Raw genomic sequence first — 24,286 nt, forward strand, 5'->3', positions numbered from 1 at the left:
GATTTGTTCAACAGCTAACATGGTTTGTTTAGAGTTCACGTTATCGGTCGTGTTGTAGGAGCAACAATAATGTATGTTAACATTAAATCTAGAAACACCGTCTCGCAGGTGTACGACTCCTCCAATCAGTCAAGTTGCAGTTCATGTTAAGACTCATAATATACGGAGCAACGACTTAATTCTTGAAGGGATTCGGCCAATGAATCTGATTCTGATGGAGCACAAACTTGTTGCCATGACAGCGGACAGTCGTTCAAATATGGAAGTTGCTGCAAAGATGGATGCCTCACACACACATCTTCAACCCGACAGCACAGAAGATCTCTACAATCACTCAGTTTGACAAGATAAGTGTCACCAATTCAGTGTCTTGACTAAATGAGAAATATGGTCACAATCTGCCTTTCTGCTGCTGAGTTATGGAGCTGAATAATAACCAGAAACGTGTTGCATTATAATGTCACAGTGAAGTTGACCTTTGACCTTTTGGATATAACGCTCATCACTTTGTCATTTTAGCCTAATTGACATTTGCGTGAAATGTTGTCATAATTACTGCACTGATTCTGGAGATATGGCCGCAAATAATTTTGGTGGAATCAAAGCGACCTTTAACCTTTTGACCATCAAATTGTAACCAGGTCATCCTCGAGTCCGAGTGAACGTTTGTGCCAAATTGAAAGAAATTCCCTTCAGGTGTTCCCGAGATATTTCAGACACGAGAAAGGGACGGACGCAGCTTCTCCGAAGCGTCGTCCGCTGTCACGGCAACAACTTTGCGTTCTGTCAGAATCAGATTTATTGGCCGAATTCCTCCAAAGTCTTGGATGCGTGTACGACACGAGTCCGGACAGACATGGATGTAAGCCGTAACCTACCTGGTTGGAGGTGTACAACCACGAGGCTGTGATCTCGTTCCTCTCCGCAGCCTCACCTGCTTCTCGTCTCTCATTTTCTTCACCATCTTCTGCACTCACAATTAGTCGTTAAAAAAACACAAAAAAACCACGAGAACTGTGCGCCCACCGTTGTGGCACCGCTGGCATAATAACAGAGGGAGCGCCTCCATTACCTAAATCGATGGCATGTTCAGACAAATGTGAGACCGCGATCCTATCTGGCCGGTGTCTCGGCTCGCCGCCGTCCCCGTGGGACTATCACATCTCTGCTGGCTGCACATGCGAGATAACACACGTCCGTGTTCGCGGGGAAAACACGGGCGAAGCAAAGATGGAAATAGAAGCAGACACGCAGATTATTGTTGAGCAGGAAGGATTTTAAAGAGACCGTGAGGAGACGTCGGCACCACCTGAACACGTGAAACCACTGCACAGGAAGGAAACATGAAGTCAAAGGAAGATGATGAAGGTTTGTTTAAACTTTTGAGTGACAGAGATTCATTCAGTCAAGGTTTCGTTCTCTTCCGAGTCCAGTTTGAAGCATGAGAAAAAGGTTTATCACGAGGCGAGAGAGCAGCGGTTTCCTTATTTTAACAGGTGGTGACCGATCGCAGGCCGTGGACCTGAGTGGTGAGAAGTTCAACCAAAGAGGATTATTTATTTCTTATAGATGGTTTTATGTCACAGATTCTCGGCGCCTGAAGAGTCCAGTAGCTGACATGAAAAGTAAGTAAGAAGAAAATGTTCCTTCTTAACCATGTAATCATCCTTCACAGGCGAACCCCATGAAGAGGCAGGGAAATAATCTCTAAAAATGTATCATGTTAATATCTTTGTAGGTGCATTAGTTTAGTACAATTACTCAAGTCAATTGACAGATGAAGAAAAAGTAATGAAATCCTTCACTTCAGCTCACTGAAAATACTCAGCTCTCTACTGAAGTACTGACAGAATGAAAGTGCTTTGTATGAAAAGTGTCAAACCATTTATTGAGCAGAATGACATCTTAGTGTTGTACACATACATTTCATCAGTGTGTTATTACTGATGCATTACACTGAGGCTGGTGGTGGTGAAATATGCAGCAACTGACTTGAGGGTTGTTCATCCAGCTGTAGATAACTGGCTGTGAAATGTCACGTCATGAGTATGAAACTATTTTTAAACTTTTGAGCACATGTTTCTGGGCCTGATGTTACCGGAACAAAATTCACTGAATGAACATACAGGTCTGTTCACACTCTCGTTGCATCGTACTGAACCTCTGCTTCATTTTAAAACTATTGGAGCAGACTTTAACCAATCAACATTGACCCCCTGTCTGACACGTTAAGACCCTCCCCCAACGTGAGCAGAGTGAAACGCCATGTTAGTAAATGACCAGTGCAGACTTAAAAAAATATATTTTTTGGACATTGTTCTGGCTCCGGCTTCTATTTTTCCATATTTGCGAGCGTTGCTTCGACTGTTTGTATCTGCTCGTGGAGATCTACCACCATTGTTGGAGCTGCATTTAGAAACCCTTGACTTCAAGTCATCACACTTACTCAACCCCACTTGTCCCTGATTGGTCCGACCTTCAGAGTGGCTGATCAAATCTTCACGCAAACAGTCATCTCGGTGGAGAATAAATCTGTGAGCAATAGGTTGGCGGTTCACTGAGAAGTTTTTGTGACTTATATTTCCATATTTGATAACACCTACAGTGGGATATTGTCAAAGAGTGACGGTGAACTCGTTGTTCTCATCTCGACCTCTAATGAGGTTGAGTGTGTTTCATGAAACCTAAAAAAATGATTCTGTAAAGTTTTTTTTTTTTTTGTTTTTTTTTTTTACCATGAATGATCACTGACCTCTGCTGCTGTAACAGCTTCACCGTCCGGAACACATCAACGAAATCACTCCACTCGTGTCCGACTGTCCTTTTACTGGATGTACTGTGTTGTGCATAAATTTGCACTGTGGAGTCATTCTGAAAGCACGACACCCAGGGAGAGAAATCAGTCCCGCTTCAACCAGTGGAAGCACACAGTCACTGTGCTCGGACTAATTGCTATTGGATCATCAAATGTGGGGGGGAGGGGGGTGTTTTTAATGGCTTCTTCAACGGGCCGGTAACCTCACGAGGCAAAAGGCCAATCCATCACCTGTAAAGGTCACATCCACTGTTAATCTCACGTCTCCCACCAGGGCCTGAAATGCTAATGTTCAAATGTTGATGATGATGATGATGATGATGAAGAAGACAGGAAGGAGGAAGATGTTCAGATGCGTCGAGCTGACGAGTGACAGTGCGCTGCGTTAGATGGAGCGGAGGAGGACGACGATGATATCATAGCTTGTACATGTGTACGTCACCGCTGACCCTTAGCTCTGGGTTTCTTTTCCCGGCACGTGTCTCCGTCCTACATGACCTCTCTGACATGATGTCCCCGAGTCACAGAAATAATCAAAACAAACACAGAGGTTGAATTCCTCTGAGAGTCACACGTGGCCCTCGGTGTGCGCTCCTGCGGGACGCGTGCTGTCGGCTTTCTGCACATTTAGGTGTTGATATGAATCATCTGAGGCTAAAATTGAACATCAAAAAGACAGCAGCCTTCAATGTCTGTGGTTCCAGTTAAAAATATCCTCAAAGGAACAGATTTTAAGACTTTATTCAGCCTCACTTAAAGCTGGCAAAACTATTTATTACAAAGATGTAAGACTTTAAAATGTTAAAAGAATAAAAGGTGCCAGGACAGAATTATTAACTAAAAAAAACTATTTGCAAGAGACAAATCAGAAACTTTCTCCGGATGCTCTTAGTATCCTAGTATGAGGCAGGAAGCCTGAAGTCCACTTGTCTTGGTGCCAGTCCTCAATCGGGCTTGTTTCTAAAGCACAAAAAACAACATTACTTTATGATAAAACATTGTAAAAAGGTCCCCTGCAGCATGTATTATTTTCTTCCTTTTTTTTTTGCATAGCTTCTCGCTGTGTATTTCTGGTGGTATTCAGTATTTATGTATTCGATTATGTAAAGTCAAGGACTTCGGGGGCAAACAGCTGTGCACGCCGAGGAGGATCTCAAAGTGACTCTCTGTCAGGCCGCCCTGTGCGCTCATGCATATAAACCTGCTCACACACTGGGATGGATGTTAGAGGAGCCGAGGGAGGGAGAACATGAACGACCCAACGCTGCTCAGCTTTTTTAAATGCCAGCAGTCATCGGAGGGTCTGTGGGCTGGAAATGAGAAGTGATGGCGGTGTGTGTGTGTGTGTGTGTGTGTGTGTGTGTGTGTGTGTGTGTGTGTGTGTGTGTGTGTGTGTGTGTGTGTGTGTCTTCCACTTTCTCTCTTGTGTCACCTGCAAGCTGCATTTTAATGTACAACATCAGCTTTGGTCTCTGTCCTAAAAGCAGCAGCTTTTTACTTTCACATTATTTAACTTCTTCATATGTACTTTCTTTTAAAATAAAAGTTTTATTTTGGCAGTCTGTTTAGACTTTCTAATTGGTCGGCTATTAAGTCAGACAAATTAATATCATAAAAACAAACAAAATGCTTGCGGCTGGCTGCTTGTTAAATGTGGAAACAGACAGTGTCCAGTGGCCAACATGGATTTGAGGAGCGCTGAGCTGCCCTACCCTTTTATCCGCTACCTCTGACGTCAGAGGGCGCGGCCATTTTGTGAGCAGCGTGAATTTAACACAATAAGGCAGGAAGTTAAGTGAGCCACCCGCCAAATTAAAAGAAGCTGTGAGAAGCTGATGATATGAAAAAAAAAAAAATCACATGGCCCACATCCTACTTTGTTTATTGTGTACATTCTCTTACAGTCTGCGTTAAAACACGCAGGCCTTCCTGGAAAACTATAAATATATAAACGCATTAAATCACATTTCAAATAGATTGTAAATAATCTATAATTGAAAAGCATATACCATTATTTGAAGGCTATTTTGTTATTGTCGTGTTGCTTGTTGTTGTAGTTGTTGTGAAATCACTTATACATATCTATAGTCATATAGATATGACAGATTAGTCTTTAATGTATAATGTTTTTTATTGGTCACCTGGTCCAACTGTACGTACAGCGGTAGGAGGACGGCTCATGTTGAGGGACATTTTTTGAGGAGAGTTTTTCCTCGATCGTCTCTCTCCTTTTTGCCGGTTTCCCCCTTTTTATAGCTTGAATTTATGTATTTTCTGACCGACTGGCCGGCCGCCGATCAATTGATTGGGAACTTGAGCGGCGTCGGTTTGCCTTTAAAGAAAAGACCCTTTTTCGTAGGAAAAGCACAGGTGTGTTAGTGAAGGCTGCTTTCCTCTTAGGTGAAGTCCTGCTTTTGTGCATGTTGGTTCACCGTGGTGACTTGCTCATGAGCCCTGGTGAACACACCTGGGCCTCACCCACTGTGACAAGTCACAATGTAACTGACAGGTACTTTCTGAAGCGAGAGGAGACTGTAGTTGAAGTTACAGGTGGAAGTAACCTGTCGTGCTTCTGTGACGAACAAAACCTAAGTAAAGTTAAAAAAAAAATTAAAAAAAATTAAATTAAAAAAAGTCACATGTTGCGTAACAACGAGGCCCCCCACGACGATTTTATTTTGTAACACGCGAACAGGAAGCGTGTTTCGTGTGAAGCCGCGCGGCTCGACGCTCGGTGCGGAGGAGGGCGGAGTGTTTCCACCGGGGACAGTCCGGTTGAACGGAGCGGCGGAGCGGACAGACGTCTTCATCCTGTACGGACACACACACACACACACACACAGTAAAACAAAAAGAAAAGCTGAAGAAACACAACGAGGTACGTTTGACTCGGTTATTTCTTCTTTGTTTTACTCATTCAGAGCCACTAAAAACCGAAGAACATCAATTCAAGTTTGAATTATTCGCAAAATGCGCGTGTTTAAAGTTAGCCAGCAGCTTGTTTATCACAGCTGCGGTGCCCACGTTTTCTCCAGCAACTGTAAAGTTGTTTGTCGTTTGTTATGGCTTTTGTTGTTTGTGATTTTTGTGCACGCTGACTAGTTTTTAAAGGCCACGGAGGAACGAGGGGATGATGTTCCTGCTGGAATATCTGGGGTGTCTCTGTGTGTCGACGTTGGTGCTGAAATGATCAAACTGTGTGACGTTTTGTGTATCCACCAGTGTCTATGTCACAGGACTGAAGTAGTTGTTTGTAGGATGGATTACATCAAAGGAGAATTGAACCTCTGAAGTTGTCTGTCGGAGGGTTGAACTGGCGGAGCGGCTGATGTTTCAGCACCGCGGACAGCTCCGCAGCACCAGCAGCCCAGCAAAGACGCTGGTCACATCAGAAAGACTCCTTTCATGTGCTATTTTAAAGTCTTCTGGAAACAAGAGGGCGAAATCTGCCTGACCCTAGTTCTCTGTGTTGTTTGCGAGGTTTATTTGTGTGTGAAGCAAAAGGCAGAAAAAAGTAGGGACTTGTTAAAATGCCTGGAGCTACTTGAAATAGTGAAATTATCTCCTGTGTGTGACCAACAGTTTCTTAGAAGGAGATTTCTTCTGTAGGATTTGCCTAAAGACGCTGTCGTGGCTACGGTTTTGATCCAGTGGAAGGAGGCTGTCACTGGTTGAGATCCAGTGTAATCCAGATGTCTGATTTTCACCTCTCTTTGACTGCCTAAGTGGCCTTAGAAACACTGAGTGAACACGGCGTCATTAATGGGAACAAGTCATTTTCATGAGTGCTTGTATGTCCTCTGTGGTGGGAAGCCATCAGTCAGAAGGACAAAATGCTATAATTGTTTGGACAAAGGCACAAAAAAAAAAATCACAGCTGTTTTATTCGTGTGTCTCCAGGGGAGACTTTAAAGGTAAAGTTCACGAAATCTTCTCAGCCAGTGAAACCAGAAAATCAAGTCTGAAGCGGCGTGAGCCTCAATTAATATGCTGTCACACAAAATCAAACCGAGGTTAATAACTGTCCTTATCATTTCAAATGAATTTAATCTGCTTTCCAGGAAAAACAAAGAGTATTACTCAAAGTTTTGGCCCTCCCTGTTACCTGTCTTGCACCTGCCTTAATGTCAGCGAGGACAAACAGTTCAGGGACGAATCTTAAGCAGATCAACACTTGTGTGTTGTCTTTGTTTGGCAGCCCGGCGTCATTTGTAACCAGGATTAAACACACATTTCAATGAGGAAATGAAAACGACAGACTAGTTCAAACATATCCAACCTTTCTTCATTTTTATGGATTTTCTTGCTCATACGTGTTGAGGTTTTGATACTTTATTTTAATGGAATAGGCTAAAAAATATCAGATCAATCAGCATTTAAAATGGGCTGCGTATTACTGCAAAATTCATCATGTGAGATATTATGAGCTCTTTCATGTGTGTCTTGGCACGTTGACAGATAATCAGAGACGGTCCTATTCTGTTGAAAACATCTAGCATGCGGTGAAAAAAACACAGCTAGAAAAAAAACAAGGCGAGGAGGAAACATTAGCTGGTTGTGATTTTTAGCCGCTTGTTCAGGCTGCAGGAGAAACGGCTGGTTTTCTTTTTCTGATTCTCTGGAGCTGAAATGATATGATGAGCATGAACCCAGGGTGCACAAATAATCACGCTCCCTGCTGAGAAAATGGCTCCTGCTTTCACTGACACTTACCCACACACACACACACACACACACACACACACACACACACACACACACACACACACACACACACACACACACACACACACACACACACACACACACACACACACACACCCTGCCCACAAAAAGGTGAGAAATTACCACAAGTGAAAACACACACACACACACACACACACACACACACACACACACACACACACACACACACACACACACACACACACACACACACACACACACACACACACACTCAACCCTTTCAGTCACACACACGTTAACTTATTCCCCTTGTTGTCAAGTTCATCTTGTTGTCCGTGTTAAATTTCAGTGTAATCATCTTTGAAGCTGGTAGAGAGGCAGCAGTATGTGGAGCGAGGATGCGCTGTGATCGCAGTCTTCTGTTTCTTGCTGCTCACTCATTAAGTTTGAGCAATAAAACGAGCAGCGAGCTCACATTTGTATTTTCTGGCAAGTGCTGCCTTTTTCTTTTTTTTTTCTTTTTTTTAACCCTAACCAATTTTTGGATAAAGTTTTGGATAAACATGTTCCAAATAGACCTTATATGAATGTCACAGTTTATGACTTGTAGGTAATTCAGTCTTTTCTCTGAGGGGCAGATGTTTATTAGAAGGATGCTCTGGTCTCTCCCACACAGTTTGTATTTAGAGCGATGTCAGCTGGGGCTACTTACAGAGGTGTGTGCTAAAGTCACATGACTTTTTACTTGCCTAAAACAAAAGTGGTTTTAACTCCACTGACTTGTCACTTTATTTAGAGTTCAGAAAAACTCCCCCGACTCTGCAGTTTTCAGTATATCGAAACAATCCGGCAGCAGCCGTCACTTTGCGCGAGCAGCAGAGAGAGTTGTGCAAACCAGCAGATGGAATTTTACTTGTTGTTTTGAAACAAAAAATGTAGAATTTGGAGCTTAACTTGGGACCAAACTTGTTGCTTACTTTTGACTGACAAAACCCGATTTCATCTCTGGCAACTTAACACATCTTAAAGGCCCCATGTGGAGTGTTGTAGCCGGGCATTTTACAAGGTGGCTCCTGTTTTGTTTGGAGATGTGAAACACGTTCCTGCTGCTGGTTCCACTTTATTCTGTTCAATTATGTGTAAATAAAGCAACAGATAAGACAGAAAAGAAGAAGGGCTCAGGAGTAAACATGAATGTAAACAACACACAATTTCAGATACTTTTAACAATCAGCTTTGTAAATGTTTTATGAGTTTGTCAGACATGAAGAATACACAGCATGTGCTTTGCTGAGAAATAATGAATGTTGTTTACAAAGGTCCCTTTAACACTTCCTGTTCTCTATCAGCTCTGAGGGCAAAACTAACCTCAGTTTATAAGGGTGTAGCTCTGACCTACACACACACACACACACACACACACACACACACACACACACACACACACACACACACACACACACACACACACACACACACACACACACACACACACACACACACACACACACACCCCTCTGTACTCTGATATCGATATCGATGCTCCATCATCAGATCATTTCTGAAATGTTTGAACCTGCGATATGATGCCGTCGTATCGATCAGGATGACTTGGTGGATCTGCAGTAACCCGACTCCTGTGGTGGCTGCAACTCTGTAGAGCTTCTCCTCTCCTGCCTCTAAAACCTTAATAACTCTGCAGCACTGAAAACATGCACATCAGTAAAAACAACAACAACAACATCTGGAAAGACAGAAACAATTTGTGTTTAGTGTTGTTAGTGTGCGTGTGTGCAGACTTAGAAATAATATTTTAACATCTTTCATCATCCTGTGTGTCTTACGTAAGTGCAGTGTGTGTGTTCATGTGTGCATCTATCTATTTTAGGATATATTGTACTGTATGTGCCTGTCAGCACTGTGCATGTGTGAGTAAATGAGCAGCATGTACAGAGCAGCATGTTGACAGGTGTCCATTTGAATGTGTGCATGCGGGAAGAGAGCGGAGAAGAAACAGAGGACAGGAGGGGGTGGGAGGTGGTGTGTGTGTGTGTGTGTGTGTGTGTGTGTGTGTGTGTGTGTGTGTGTGTGTGTGTGTGTGTGTGTGTGTGTGTGTGTGTGTGTGTGTGTGTGTGTGTGTGTGTGTGTGTGTGTGTGTGTGTGTGTGCTCTAGGTTTTGTGTGTGTTAGCGGCAGCAGAAGTGAGAGAGAGATTGTGACTGCCAAAGTGAAAGAAAAGCGAAAGCATGTCTGCGGGAAAGTGGGGAGAGCGAGAGGGAGAGTGGTCCATGTGTTATGTAAGTGTTGTGAAGCATGTGTGTGTTTTTGTGTGTGTGTATTCTGCAGGCCTACAGATTAATCCAGTGGGTTTTTATCCTCATTGAATGGGACAGTGGGGCTTTGCAGTGATTATCCCTGCAGGCCCCAGATGATTGCTTTGAATCTCCTGTCCGTCCCACACTGCTGCACATCGTTCTGTCTTCCTACTTCATTGTCAACATGCTGACAGGCTCAGTAAAAGTTGACACATCATAAAACTTTGGAAGATGTCTGGAGGTGGCAAATTGTGGATGTGATTATCCATTTGAATCCGCTCAAAGCCGTTAAAAGAACCGTTTCAATGGGAAGTTTGAAGTGTTTCTTTCTTTCTTTCTGACTGGCATCTCCGCCTCCTCACGTCTGTCTCCCAATCCGTCCATTTCTCTGCTTTAATCTGCGTGTCTCCGCCGCAGCTTCCTGCCTCCCCGTCCTCTTCTAGATTATATAACGGGGAAGATGTCAGAAATGCAATCTGCTCCATCATCCCCGCTCAGCTGAGACAGAAATGGCCGACTGTCGGGAAGCTGCACCCTCCGTTTGTTTTGGGTCTGGTAATCCTCCATCACGGCGAAGGTGTTAAAATCGGAGCCCGGCATCTTTAAATGGTGCGTTTTTTTTGCCCTCGCTGCCATGTGGTCGAGCTTGTACCTCTTTGCTCCGTCGCTGAGTGGCAGCTGCATTTTGTCCCCCTGTGGAGTCGCGGTGTCACCAGAAAGTTTAGCCAGCCCCAATAATGTGAAAAATAAAGGAAACCAGATTATATAAACATGATTTTAAGGTCCATTTTGTTGGTGTTTCTTAAATGGCGCTTAATGTTTTGCATTTTCCCGATGAATTGGTCTTTCCTCCAGATTTCCTCGGTGATTTTCCACAGCAGATTTATCTCTGTGTGTCCCTCCTGCCTCTCCATAGGGGATGTTTTAATTCGGTGCGGCCATATTGTCACGGCAGGCGATGCTGTGGGCAGGAAACCAGCTTGTTCCATTCACACTCACTCGACCTGGATGGGAATCAGGAGGCTTGAATATAAAGCTGTTCTCTGAACATTTGACATCGTCCCTGTGTTTCTGAGGACTCTGAGTTTAAAAGGAACAATTTCCTCAGTTTGTAGAAACCTCGCTTCGCCTTGTTGCTGAATACTGGTGGGATTGAATGTGAACTTATTTGCACATGAAAATGTCTTTATTATGTAATTATATAATTATGCTTTTGCAATTAATAGTTTAAACGAGCAGTCTGTAAAAATTAAGTAGCGTTTTGCAGGTGACAGTGAGTCACTGAAGCATTCAGTCTGCCGTCAGAGTTACAGAAGTTTGTCATTAGCTCGTAGTTTGCTTTTTTATGCAGTGGGTGGATCTACAAAAAATGATGTTGATCAATTAAGCCTATACTTTTGGTTATAGCACGCTTATTTCTGTTTTAGCGAGGCCAAATGTCGACAGCATTTGAAATGTTGGCGGTACGTGTTGTGTTTTCGTTAGCTGGACCGAAGATCTGTTTTTAATTGTCCAAATGAGGGTGATATGTCTGGTTTGTTGACGATTTAAAGTGGCCTCAGTTTGGTAGATAGCCAGATAATGAGCTAATTGAGCTCATCACATGCTGCAATTCTAACTGGTCTGAACGGCGTATTAACAAAAACTAAACATATCAACACTGTAAGTGACATTGTACAGAGGTGGGGTGGAAAACAAATTCAGCCCTGGACATATCAGTCGGGATCAGACCGCCAGCAGAACACTCTCATGTGCTCCCTGAATGTCAGGCGCACGGAGAGTTTTGAGAGTTTTTGGCGGTCCACTTGCCCACCGGGACTTTTCCTGGTCCGTCCAATGGTCTGAACATCCGATAGATAATATAGTTAACTGTCTTTATAAGTTATCGCTACATAGCCACCGTTCACATGAACAGCTGTTTCCTCAGCAGTGTACAAGAAAGGTTGAGAGTTCAGCATCAAACTTCATTCTTTCACTCAACGACAGCTGTGTCCAGCTGCAAAGCAACACCAACGTTAACTCCACTTCCGCTTCTGTTTTGCTACGAGTTTCAGCCGTCTTAGTGTTTACAGTTTAATTCACAACAACAACGTTAGAATACACTACTTCCTTTTCTTCTCCTATTGGACTGAGTGCACTCCCAAAAAGAACTAAAACATCTTACATATGCACCTTTAAAGAATCTCTTTGCTTATTTGAAGTTATTTTTTTTGACATTATTGAATTAATGACTTGAATAATACTTTAGTAGTATTAATAGACCCTGGCTGGTATGTCCGAGTTGTGCATGTGTGTTAGACGGGTACAGCATGTTAGAGTACTGGATGTTGGTACATGCATGGTACTGTATATTAGCAGTCAGGCATAAAGTGGTGGGAGAAGCATCTGAATAGTTTTACCCTCAGGCTCCCATTATGCTCTCTGCCCTGGTCACATCTTTGCACATGCATTTACTGCTTATAGGTCAGCACGGAGGTTTCAGTGTGTGTGCACTCGTGCACTGGAAAACTGCACTAAACAAAAAACTATTTTTTGATGAAGTTAATGCATTTTGGTCAATAGTAATAACATATGGTGTATTTTAATACATTGAGTAAATTATAAGACAAATTGTTTCTGCATGAGCTTCAAGTAATTGATCAGCAACATGTCAAAAAACAAACACACCAGAGGGTATCAGCCTCTGTGTGTGTGTGTGTGTGCGCGCGCAGACTGAGACCTGCACAATGCAAGTGTAGCTATGATTCACACAATGCCATCATTAGGTGCTGATTTACTGACCAAATAAAATCTTCTCATGATGATCGGACCATAAAGGACTCAACACGCTGAGTACTGCTTCAGCTAAATAATTCTAGTTTGGTTTAAGAGCAGCAAATCCAAACATGTTGCTGGACTCCCACTGGTTCTTGTGTCTCATATCCACCTATTTATATCAAGATGATGTGATATATAAAGTGTCAGCAGGTTGGAACCCAAGACACACACACACACACACACACACACACACACACACACACACACACACACACACACACACACACACACACACACACACACACACACACACACACACACACACACACACACACACACACACACACAGTTTTTGCATTAGTAATGTTGACCTGGCTCCATCCAGTGAATAATAAAACATGGTTCTGCTTTGATGTGGTAAGATGTTGAACCCTCCCACACACACACACACACACACACACACACACACACACACACACACACACACACACACACACACACACACACACACACACACACACACACACACACACACACACACACTCTCTCTCTCTCTCTTGTCTGCCCTGCTGCTGCTCCTCTTCTTGTCCTTGGCCCAGTTTTCCCTGCAAGATGTTTTCAGCTTCTCGGTGTAGATAAGTGTCAACCTTCTCTCTCACACACACACACACACACACACACACACACACACACACACACACACACACACACACACACACACACACACACACACACACACACACACACACACACACACACACACACACACACACACACACACACACACACACACACACTGTTGTTGATAGTGTGACATGGTGGGTCTGCAGTGTCTGCCACTGTCAGTTAACATGGACAGGAAAGAGAAGGCTAAAAGTGGTGGCATATCTTCTTTTTTTTTAATATATATAATTACATTATAGGAATTAATGGAGAAAGATAGAAAAGATGGAAGACAGGTTAAGTCTGGTTCAGATCGAGGAGGGACTGAGGGAGTATGAGGATGTTAAATGTTTCTCCTCGAGATTCCTGCTCTCTCTGCATAATTATTACTGTCACCTCTGTTACCTTGAGTGAGAAAGAGAACAGAAAGTTCTCTGTGTTTAAATCTTCTTCAGCTTTCTGTTACTTCTCCTTCATGCTGGATTATTAGGGAAGGATTGAAGTGTAGTTCCTCCAGAAACCCAGTGGCCACCCAGAGTTCACTTCTGTGTAATTCACTCCTGCAAAAAGAACAGCTTTTCCCATAATTACACAAACAAAGATAAGCGCAGCAGAAATAGCAACGCTGGTTTCCCGTTACCGTCTCATTTCCCACCTCTCTCACTAATCTGCAAAAACAAATGCATGAAAGAGAGAGAGAGAGAGAAATACACCAGCTATCCAAAGAATCTCCCAGATTTAGGTTAGTGCTTCTGTAAACCCGTGAGAAACGTACAGCTAAACAACTGACAAACTGACCTGGTTTCCCCGACTGTGAGATTCAGCGCAGCCACAGTGTCCCGATGCCCTATTTCCTTCACGAACATTGTTAATCTCAAACGAACACAGCGCGTGATTGATGGCAGTCTTTTCACTTCAGAGTGGAGGCAGTTTATCGCGACGGGCTGACAGCGTGCTACAGTGGAGGATGCTGAACACGAGTCTCTTCATCTTTTCATTCCTCCATCTCTCCTGTATTAGTGCTGCATGTAGTGGAAGACATTGCAGTGATTCATTCTCAGGCATTCGTCCTTCATCTAGGTGGTATAAAAGGTGTTTGTACATCATTTCTTATTAAGGAGACTTCACATATATTAGTATTTTGATAACATCTCTCACATGTATCAGGATTTGTCTTCACTTTCTTCTCTTCAGGTGAACAGAAATACTTTCCGGGTTTTTTTTTAGGTGACTGTGGGTAAAAGTGTTGCAAGAGATTTTTAACTCATTGAAGTCATTTGTATCTTGACGAGCCCGGTGTCACGCAAAAGTGTGTAATACACCCTTCGATCCACCAGAGGAGACCGTGTCAGTGTCGCGTTTTGCCTCGCCCAGGCGTGAAAAGTACACGCACGTGTGACCAACCTGTTCTCACGTTTGTAAAAATTGCAATTTCAACCCAAAACATGATCTTTTACTAACCGTAACCATGTTGTGTTTAGTGCCTAAATCTAAGGCACCTCACTTTTCACGCCTCGGTGAATCCAACGTGAAACTGACTCGGTATCATCTGGTGGACTGACGGGTGTCTTACACACTTTGGCTTGATACCCAGGTGCGCACACGTTCATTTGTATCTGGTAGACATCACAATATTTTAAGTTATGATATCAAAATGTGCTCTGACCCCTGGTAGAGGAGGTGATTAAAGGGTTAATAAGGATGCCATCCTGAGTTTGAAAAGTAGACTCCCAACAACTCCCACGTTCTGCCCCAAGAGTTTCTCTCCACAACTGATGTTGGCGCTGAGTTGAACACACTGCACGTCAGGCACCTTGAAGCATTAATACAATGAAAACACACGCTATAGACCTGAAATGAATGTAACTGAAAACTGTATCAGTCATATCAGTACGTAACAAATAGCTTCTACATCGTGAAAGAAAACTATAAATTGTGAACTTTATTGTAACAAAGGTGAAATATTTTCAAGGTGAACTTGCTGTCTGCTCCTTCGTTACTGAAGCCTGTTAACAATATATTTTTCACACGAACACTCGCTGTGTTTTCAGTGAGATTTTCTGTTTGTACTCTCTAACTGGATTTCTCTTTGTTGCCTGAAATAGCTTGTCATTGTGTTCTTCCACTATTTGGGCTGCGTAGCTGCTGTGTTAATCATGACGGTGCTAATCCGGCTCCCTTCTGGAGCTGTGAGGCCCGAACTGTACGCTGCTGCTCTGTTGTACGTCCTCACACACACAATGAAACACATTTAAAACACACTGAAACAGTTCAAGTGACATGAGATGGTAGAAAGAGAAAGTAAGATTGATGCGGCAGAGAAGAGCTTCCATAGACACAGATTCAGAGGTTTTTAACCAACAAAAGGAAAAGAGAGACGGGATGACAGACGTAGGAGACGACAAATCAGCAACTGGACTTTCTCTGTTCACTGAGAGGGATGAAGATTAAATGTGATTCCAACAGACAGTTTACGTGAACGTTTGTCACAGTAACGGGTCCAAATGTTCAAGTTTTTATCTGCTCCTGTTTCATCCTCTACCTTCAATAGCTTTTAGGATTAATTCTATTAATATTAACATCAATAATTCATCGGTGCCCTTTTCATGTCTCCCTTCAAGTCCATGCTCCGCTATTGTGTTTGATTTGTTGCTAATTATAATTTTTTTTTTTTCCTGGATCACGTCTGTGTTGTACCAGTCAGCTACAGATGAGAAGAAAATACATTTTAATGCAGGTCAATAGTTTGTGTTATTTCCTAAACCCTTCATTATATACAACATCTCTTTCCTGGACATACAGTGTATATATTCATAGACGGAGAAGGTGTGGTGGCGAAGCGAAACAAAGAAAGCAGGAGAGAGGAGATAGAGTCAGAGAAGAGAGTGTGTCAGAGAGAAAACAGTGGAGGCTAAATCCTCTTTCCCCGCTGACTTTAATCTCTCTCTGGGCTGAGCCCGGCAGTTCAGGCCTTACAGCAGCTGTCAATCAAGACGAGTGACGGGCAGCAGGGCCGCAGGTGGGGGATGGGGATGGCCGGACCTCGTGTTATGTCAGCTCCGCTGTAGGCGTGTCGTGTGTTTGTGTGTTTGTGAAACACAGTTAGCATGTTAAAGAGGAAGTGACTTTCAGAGTGGGATGGACGGACGTAGAGGGAGGGGAGAGAAAAAAAAGACGTGATGTGAAGAGGTGTTTTTCTTTTGCATTTAGTGAAGCAAAACATTGAAAACGCTGACTGGAAGGAGATGTATTTAAAACTTCTTTTTCTTTTTTTTAAGTGACACTAGAGGAAAATAGTGATGTCCACCCACCAGACTTAATGCTTGTGTTGCTGTTAGCTGGTCCGTCTTTGTACTGCAGTTGTTGGATATTATAATTCACTCCACTCAGGGATTGTCTTTCATTTATGTATTATGTTGTTTTTTTATATTCAGGAATTTGATCTGCTGCCATCAGACTGACAGTTAATCTGATTTGTTATTATGTATGTAGGTAAGTTGGTTGTTGTGTTTGATAGCATTATTTTGTCCTGTCGGCTGTAAGGTGATCAAACATATCTGAAAACATGTTGACTTCTTGTTGATTGAAATGAAGTCACTCCACAGTTTTCTCTCTGACTTTGTTTCATGTTCGGGACCTCTGAGCAAAAACACACCGTTGTAGCTGAGAGCAGATCCCAGATAACGCTCAGCCAGTATTGTGCGCGTTATCAAAAATGTTTAATTAGTTAGTTTCTAATTATTTCTTTCAAAAGTAAGGGACTCAATTAACCAATTACTGTTGACAAAAAGTATTTTTTTTCCTCGGGAAACTAACTTTTTCAGTGTCTTCTTCAGTTTTGTCTTGAATGTCCACCGCTGTCTGACGCCAGTCGACACCGGCACTTCCCCCTTGAGAACCCTGAAGACCAGTGTGGTCAGAAATATACCAGTTGGTTGGCCCTCCTTCGGTCTGGGCAGAAATATCTTAACAGCTGTTGGAGGGACTGACATGAGGCAGGATGAATCCCAATGACCGTGGTGAACTTTGGGAGCCTGGATGTATCATAGTGTGTGTATAAAAACGTGTCGACGTGGCAGAGTTGGTTGTTCAGTCAGTCTGTCCAGTCGGTAACATCTCCGCAGATTGGATGGACGGTCATGACGGTCACGGCTCAAAAATGAATGTTGCCCTCAGGGTGAATTATAATAACTGTGGTGGTCCTAAACTTTGGTGACTCATGATTGGATCATTATTGATTAACGATCAAATACTTGTAGCATTCAGCCTCACCTCTACTCTGCATTTAGTGATAATCAGCACAAGTTAGCAATCTTATTTATAATACTGAACATGGTAAACATGATACCTCCTAAACATCAGTAAGTCATCATGCCGACATGGAACAAACTGTTTTGAACATTCCTGTCTTCACCAGTTTTTCTGTGTCAACACAATGTAGACTGAGAAGCTGTAACACCTAACGTCTCGTTGTGACAACAAACAAACAAATCGTATTTGTTTGTAGTAAAAGTGGTCAGATTCCTGTTGGTCAAACAATAAACAGATATGAGCTAAACAACAACTAACATGGATCTAAACGGATGAACAGAGTGGCAATTGTGGTTTATCAGGTCAGTCATGGCCGAACTCAAACAGGTGGGGTTGGAAGAAAGTAAAACATTAGCTGTTTCATGGTCATAGGTGACCAATAATTATCCAATCAGGAACCAGCACTGGGAACACTCACATCTTATAGGACATGAAGTCTAAACAACATCAACGACAACAACCAAAACACGTTAGACTAATTGAAAACAGGTTCCATGAGAAGATTAAACTGTCGATACAAATTTAATCTTAACTGCTTAAAAGAGTAATTTTGAGAATGACAAACACAAGGACAGAAAGACTGGACGCACTCAATACAATAGGAAACAAGAAGAAGAAGCTGTGTGTGTGTGTGTGTGTGTGTGTGTGTGTGTGTGTGTGTGTGTGTGTGTGTGTGTGTGTGTGTGTGTGTGTGTGTGTGTGTGTGTGTGTGTGTGTGTGTGTGTGTGTGTGTGTGTGTGTGTGTGTGTGTGTGTGTGTGTGTGTGTGTGTCAACATCTCCACTGCAAAGAGAAAAGCAATCAGCGAGTGATCAATAGCACGGCCGAACATGACGCTGGCAAGATGAATGTTGAGGGGAGCAACAGGAAAAGGAAAAACAGAGCATGTGAGAGTGCAGGTCGGAAAGTTATCGACAAAGCAACATGGCCGAGTATTTATTGATTATTATTGTTGATGGTTTGCAAATGTACTTCAGACATGTTTAATTTCAGTACAATAAGAGTGCAGAGTTTTTATGCACGTTATGAACATGCATCACTGAAACAGTGCTGTTGCCATTGACAACACAACCACGGCAACGCTGTCAACAAGTGGGCTTGAAGTGAGCCCGACCTTGGATGTGATGAACTTCAGATCCATCTTCAAATTGGAGCAGAAAAATGAAATTATAACCTGAATAAATTAACATATTTCATCGAGTTATTAAAAGAGTGTACTGAAAATGGACACGGACAGTTTTACAAATCTGTCCCCGAGCGTCAGCAGGTCTTTTTCATTTTAAAAACAGTCTGCTTGAGCTGTTTCTCTCCTAAAACATTGTTGATTTCTGCTGACTTCATGTGCGTGCTTCTCTTTCATAACATGAACCTGGCCTCATGCTGCTGATCTGCGAACTCACGTTTATTCTGCTGTTGCACTCATCGTCAGGAGCGGCGGATTACTGCACCAGCCAAATAGCTGAAATGTGAAATGTCAACATAAATATTTTAAAGCGCAACAGCGTACCGGGCCGAGCAGACAGAGAGAGCATGAAAGAGGGAGAGAGGTACTTTGAAATGGTCCATTTTTTTTTCTTTCTTTCTTTCTTTTTTTCTTTCCTCCTCGTCCTCTCCTCCATCTCTTTTCCCGGCACATGTTCAATTATTAACCGGCGTGACGACTCCGCGGGAATGGAGGCCGAGACGGACAGAGAGAAGGCGGGGCAGAACAAGGAGATACTTTATCAAACATCCCGCTGCTGCTCAAACTGACCTTGTGTCTGTTCACCTCAGAGATGTTGTGACAGGCTCTGATTGATGGAGGCAGCAGATGGGTGGAAAAGGAACTTTTTTTAGGCTTCAGAATTTGCTTTATAACAAAATCCACACACGGCAAAGGCGTCTTGATGATGTCACCTTAAAGCAATTTACAGTGAGCTCTGATCATTACGATTTTATAGCACAAATATAAACTAAAGATGTTTTAGAAATATCATTTTGCTGTGACAGACTAATAAAAATCTACCACCTCAGTTCCTGATTGGGTCCAGAAGCCCTCGATCCCTTCTGCTTCTGCTGCAACTGTATGTTGCAGTAGATTAGATTACATAAAGCTTTAATGATCCGCGAGCTGAAAGCTGCTGGGTGGTTACATTTATATCCGCATCAAGCCACATCAGAGCAAAAACTCTTCATTAGATTCGGGCAATAGAAACTAAAAGGCATTAGACTCCCAAATGAGGTCTGATTGGACCAGATCAGATTATTTGCCTCATTAAAGACTTAATTATTCAGAGAGCCAGTGAAGGAAACAGTCAGAGCTGCTCTCCTTTGTCTTCTCAGCCGTCGCCACCTCCGTCCCGACCAGCAGCAGCAGCGGGATGTCACTCCGTCAGACTGCAGAGTAACAACATCCATTTTTCATGGATCAGACCTGCAGCTCTGCTGTGTGTGGCTTTATGAAAAACTGTCTGGCAGCACATCAGAGCAGCAGAAATAGACCCCTGTCTCTGTCCTGATATGTTTTTCTTCTAACATCTTGATTCACTGCTGAAGAGGAAGTTCAGGAGGTTTGACCTCAGGGCGTCTGCAGCAGCAGCATGTCCGTGACCAAACACAATGTACAGTCCTCTTACATGTAGGATTGTGTGTATTTGTAGTTAATTGTGCATAATTTGTCCTCATGACGTAAGAAATTTGCCTTAAATCTAAGGTCAAGTCAACAACTGTGGTGTCAGAATCAGAAAATATTCTTTCGTTTGTGTGTTTCCAGGATCCCGTAACACTTTACCTGCACTGATCTGTGTGTTAACTTGTGATCTTCAGAATTCATCAAGTCAGCTGAATAGTAAAAAGCACCTCGGTGTTTTCCTGAAAGACACTTTGAGGCTACAGAGTGTGTATCAAAGAGAGATTGAAGTATTGTGTTTGTTTCCTTTCTGTTGTTCTGTTTCTGTCCATTCACACCTGGTACCAACACGTGATCTGTATGTGGACGAACATCCAACCCGCAGGTCTGCAATTACATCTGGAATTAAAATGCGTCTTGTCCTGATCTCAGTTTGCAAATAAATGAGGCGGCTTGTCGACAAACACGTCCCAGCTCAAGGGGAAGCAGTGTTTTTATGTGGGATCTATTTTTTCCGTTGAAGAGATCATGTTAAAGGTAGCTGCAGCTTTGGTTGGGCTTGTTTGAGTTGGCAGGAAGAAACATGTGGGACTGAGTTTCAGGAGTGTTGATGCTGTCGGCATTGTGTTTACACCTGGTTGATATCTGATCACAATGTGAGTTTGACCAGCATCAAATGTGGTCTGGTTGCATCTGTGTGTATTAACTTCTTGAATGAACATGCGGTTTTTTTCCTTATTCACATATATTATCTGGATCCAGACTGCATAATAGATAACAGGTGTAAATGGGCACTTTGGATCAACTTAATTAAAAATCACAACTGTGGTGCCTTTAATGTCTCACTGTGCTTCATCAGAACAGATTTTCTGATAGAGAACTGGATAAACAGCTCCAGAAACCTCCTCCTTCTTCACCTTTCTGACATCACAACTTCATGTCCTCCCTTCTCAGCTGTGGAGGGGTGAACAATACATCCACAAGAGACAAGAGTCCAATGACTCTCACAACTTTGTCAGGGAGTTTTAACGTGAACAACCTGGAGCAGCACTATGAGTGTTTTCCAGAAGGGAAATGTGCATCGCTGTCCCACTATTTAAATGAAAGAGTTTCCTCTCTCTCTCAATGCTGGCCGGCTTTTCTCTCATTGAACAACTGTAAACATTTGGGCTGCTGTAGCTGCAGATTAAGAAACAGATAATTAAGTCCACTACAGTAAATTGAACTTCCAAAAATTCACATTTTATTTACATATGTTTACCATGAAATGGAGATGTGCAATTTTTGGTGTGTTGGCTGAGAAAGAAACTGTGTACAACGTTTTATTGAGTAATGATGATTTTGGCAAAAGCCATAAATGCCTTCAGACCTTTCTTGACGTGTTTGTGAAAAAAGCAGCCTTTTCATTCATTTAAATGAGGCCAGGGCAGCAACACAGCTGGCTGACAGAGCAGAGGGCTCCTTCAAATACAGCACTGTGTTCACTGCATTTATGATCTTTAGTTTGGAGTCGTCGCAACAAAAGGTAAAATAATTGTTGCCATGATAACTTCATTCAGCTGTGAAATCCTGCGTCAGCGCTTTTAAAACAGCCATCTGCTGTGTGTTTTGGCCTCTTATAATCAAACTCAGCTTTCTGGATTGGACTGGAAAAAGCAACACACTTCTTGAATGCTGCGCCGTTGGCTGTTTTCAGTCTGAATTCCAGTTAATGCTTCAAAATCGTATTCTTTCTTGTACAAAGCATCTTCACACAGATGTCGTGGTATTGTTCATGTACTAACCTGCCTCTCTCTCTCCCTTCCAGTTTTTTTTGCTTGAAGTCAAAGTTCAACAGTCATCATGGCAGACGAAGCGGACATGCGCAATGAGCTGGCCGACCTGCAGTCACGCGCGGACCAAGTAGCTGATGAGGTACAGTAGAAGACACACAAACACACTATTGTAAAAACAAGTCAAGGTCAAAACCTATACGTAGGGCTTTTAATTTGAAACAGATCAAGAAAGTTGCTGCATTTGTCCGACTGGCACTGGCTGGTGCTGAATTGGATCAGCAGGAGGGTGGGTGAACCAATCACAGCAGTATACAGTTTAGAGAAGTGGTTTTCAGCTGGTTCTCAGGACCCAGAATTCATTAAATCGTGACCCAAATTTTGCCACTATAATTTATTTCACAAAACAACAGTGACATAATACAGCGTGCCTTCGTGTACTGTTAAAAATGTGAAATGTGCAACAAAAGGGCATTTTTGTTCCAGAGTATTTCTTTTTTTTTTTTAAATCCAATGAAACAAGTCAGTCTTTAAACTACAGGTATATATTACGTTTGAACTGACGATGTTCATACAATTCCTCAAGTGGGTCAGATATGAAATTAAAAGCTTTTCTAATCCTAACCTGGTTTACAAATGCTTCAATGAGAGCTGCTGATGTGATGACGTAAGATTTTGGTCAGCACTGTCATGACAAACAGCTGCTGCGCGCACGTTGCATCATGGGAAATATGTGTGCTTCAAAATAAAAGTGTAGCAGCAGAAATTCTAAAAGTTTAAGCCTAATTTTCAACTTCTTTTTTCAGACGCACACACGTCTGTGATCAACTTAAAATGGCCCCACGTCCCACTTGTGGGTCCTCACCCACCAGTTGAGAACCACCGTTTTAGATCATGTGTGATCAAATCAGGCACCGACAGTAACCTTGTCACTCCGTCATTCACGGTGACACGTTAGGCATTTATGGCGCTGACCTCGCTGTTCCAGTCCAGCCATAAAGAAAAATATGTCATGTTATATTGTTCAGTGAATTTCATGACAATACAGTATTTCATTCAGGACAAAATATATATGTTTATGTCTGTAAGTCACAGTGGGTTGTAATTTTACACGTCACATGATCCTGTATATTAAAGTCTGTCAGCATTTATTATCTTTTATCTTGTAATTTCCTCGCCTTGTATATTATCACAGTTACAAACGTGTGGTTTGATATCTGGTAGAGTGCCTATTTTAAGCACAATGAATTAGAAAAAATGAAAATGAAAAACTCCCTAGAAAAGCAGGAAGAACAAAAAGGCGACAGATTGTGAGGGAGAACGTGGCGCAGAGTGGAAAAAAGTTTTTTCTGACATGCCAGTTATAATTTGACATTTAAAAAATGACCTGTTCTCATAAGGACACAAATGTCCGTCCGAAGCCTCCGGGCTGACAGACACAGCTGCTCTAATGTGACCGTCCCTTGTTTTAGCAGTCGCTTCTCTGAAGTCTCTTTCATCAAGACGGTGCTTTTTTTGGATAAGGAAGAACTCTGGCCTTTTTAATGAGTTGAGAGGAGCTCAGGAAGAGCAGATAATTCTGTGCAGCAGAATAATAGAGCAGCTCAAATGGCCTTATTAAACATTCATGAGGAGATAATGCAAGGCCAAGAGGCTCCATTGATGGGATGGGAGGAGAGGAAGAAGGGAAATAAGGAAGGCATGTATGGATGGATGGAGCAACACGGGGGCGGAGGAGAAGCAGGAGATGAGGAGATTACAGAGAGGAAGGAGTGAGGAGGGAGGATTAGGGATGAAAGAGGGTTTGGTCTGGAAAGGGATGAGTTTCGAGGGGATCCTGCAGAGTTAGCAAACAAAATGTAGGAATCACATAATTAATCATGTGACCAGATGAGAGCAGAGGAACAGTCAGGGCTAATATGACTAAGGATCATTCATTTGTCTGTCTCCCAAGTTTGAACTCGGCATATTCTGTTCTCCTTTGTCCACCTTTCATCCTTATATGTGTTCAGTTTTCTATGTGAACACAGAGGCGTGTCTTTGTGGTATTTCTTCCAGGGTCTGTACTGTATGTATGTTTTTGCTCTCCTCTGGACTCTCAGCTAATTATTGTGTCTCTCTCTGTCCCTGCAGTCTCTGGAGAGCACTCGGCGTATGCTGGCTCTGGTTGAGGAGGTGAGTCTGATGATTCACTGACACTCGTCACAACTCGCAAAAGAATAGTTGTTCAAACATCTATTTGTCTGGTTATTTTTATCTGTTGATATTTACTGACACAGTAAGGTGTTTGTTCTCCTCGTACAGACTTTTTCCTGTCATTCCTATTATAACACTGCACACAAATGTTTTTTCACAGCACCT

General features: G+C 42.6%; 1 protein-coding gene across 1 annotated transcript in view; it reads left to right on the forward strand.

The window, feature by feature from the left end:
• The first annotated feature begins 5,571 nt into the window (after window positions 1–5,571).
• The window catches only part of LOC138616201 (synaptosomal-associated protein 25-A-like), a 42,592-nt gene continuing 23,877 nt past the window's right edge, over window positions 5,572–24,286 (forward strand). The window contains exons 1-3 of the mRNA XM_069690339.1: window positions 5,572–5,693; window positions 21,961–22,067; window positions 24,059–24,100. Coding sequence (XP_069546440.1) covers window positions 21,996–22,067; window positions 24,059–24,100 — 114 coding nt within the window. The 5' untranslated portion in view covers window positions 5,572–5,693; window positions 21,961–21,995. The remainder of the gene's footprint in view (window positions 5,694–21,960; window positions 22,068–24,058; window positions 24,101–24,286) is intronic.

This window comes from Brachyistius frenatus, unplaced genomic scaffold (assembly GCF_029030835.1).
Source record: "Brachyistius frenatus isolate BFR_SWC_R1_liver_20210118 unplaced genomic scaffold, ASM2903083v1 Contig_9, whole genome shotgun sequence".
Lineage (NCBI taxonomy): Eukaryota > Metazoa > Chordata > Actinopteri > Embiotocidae > Brachyistius > Brachyistius frenatus.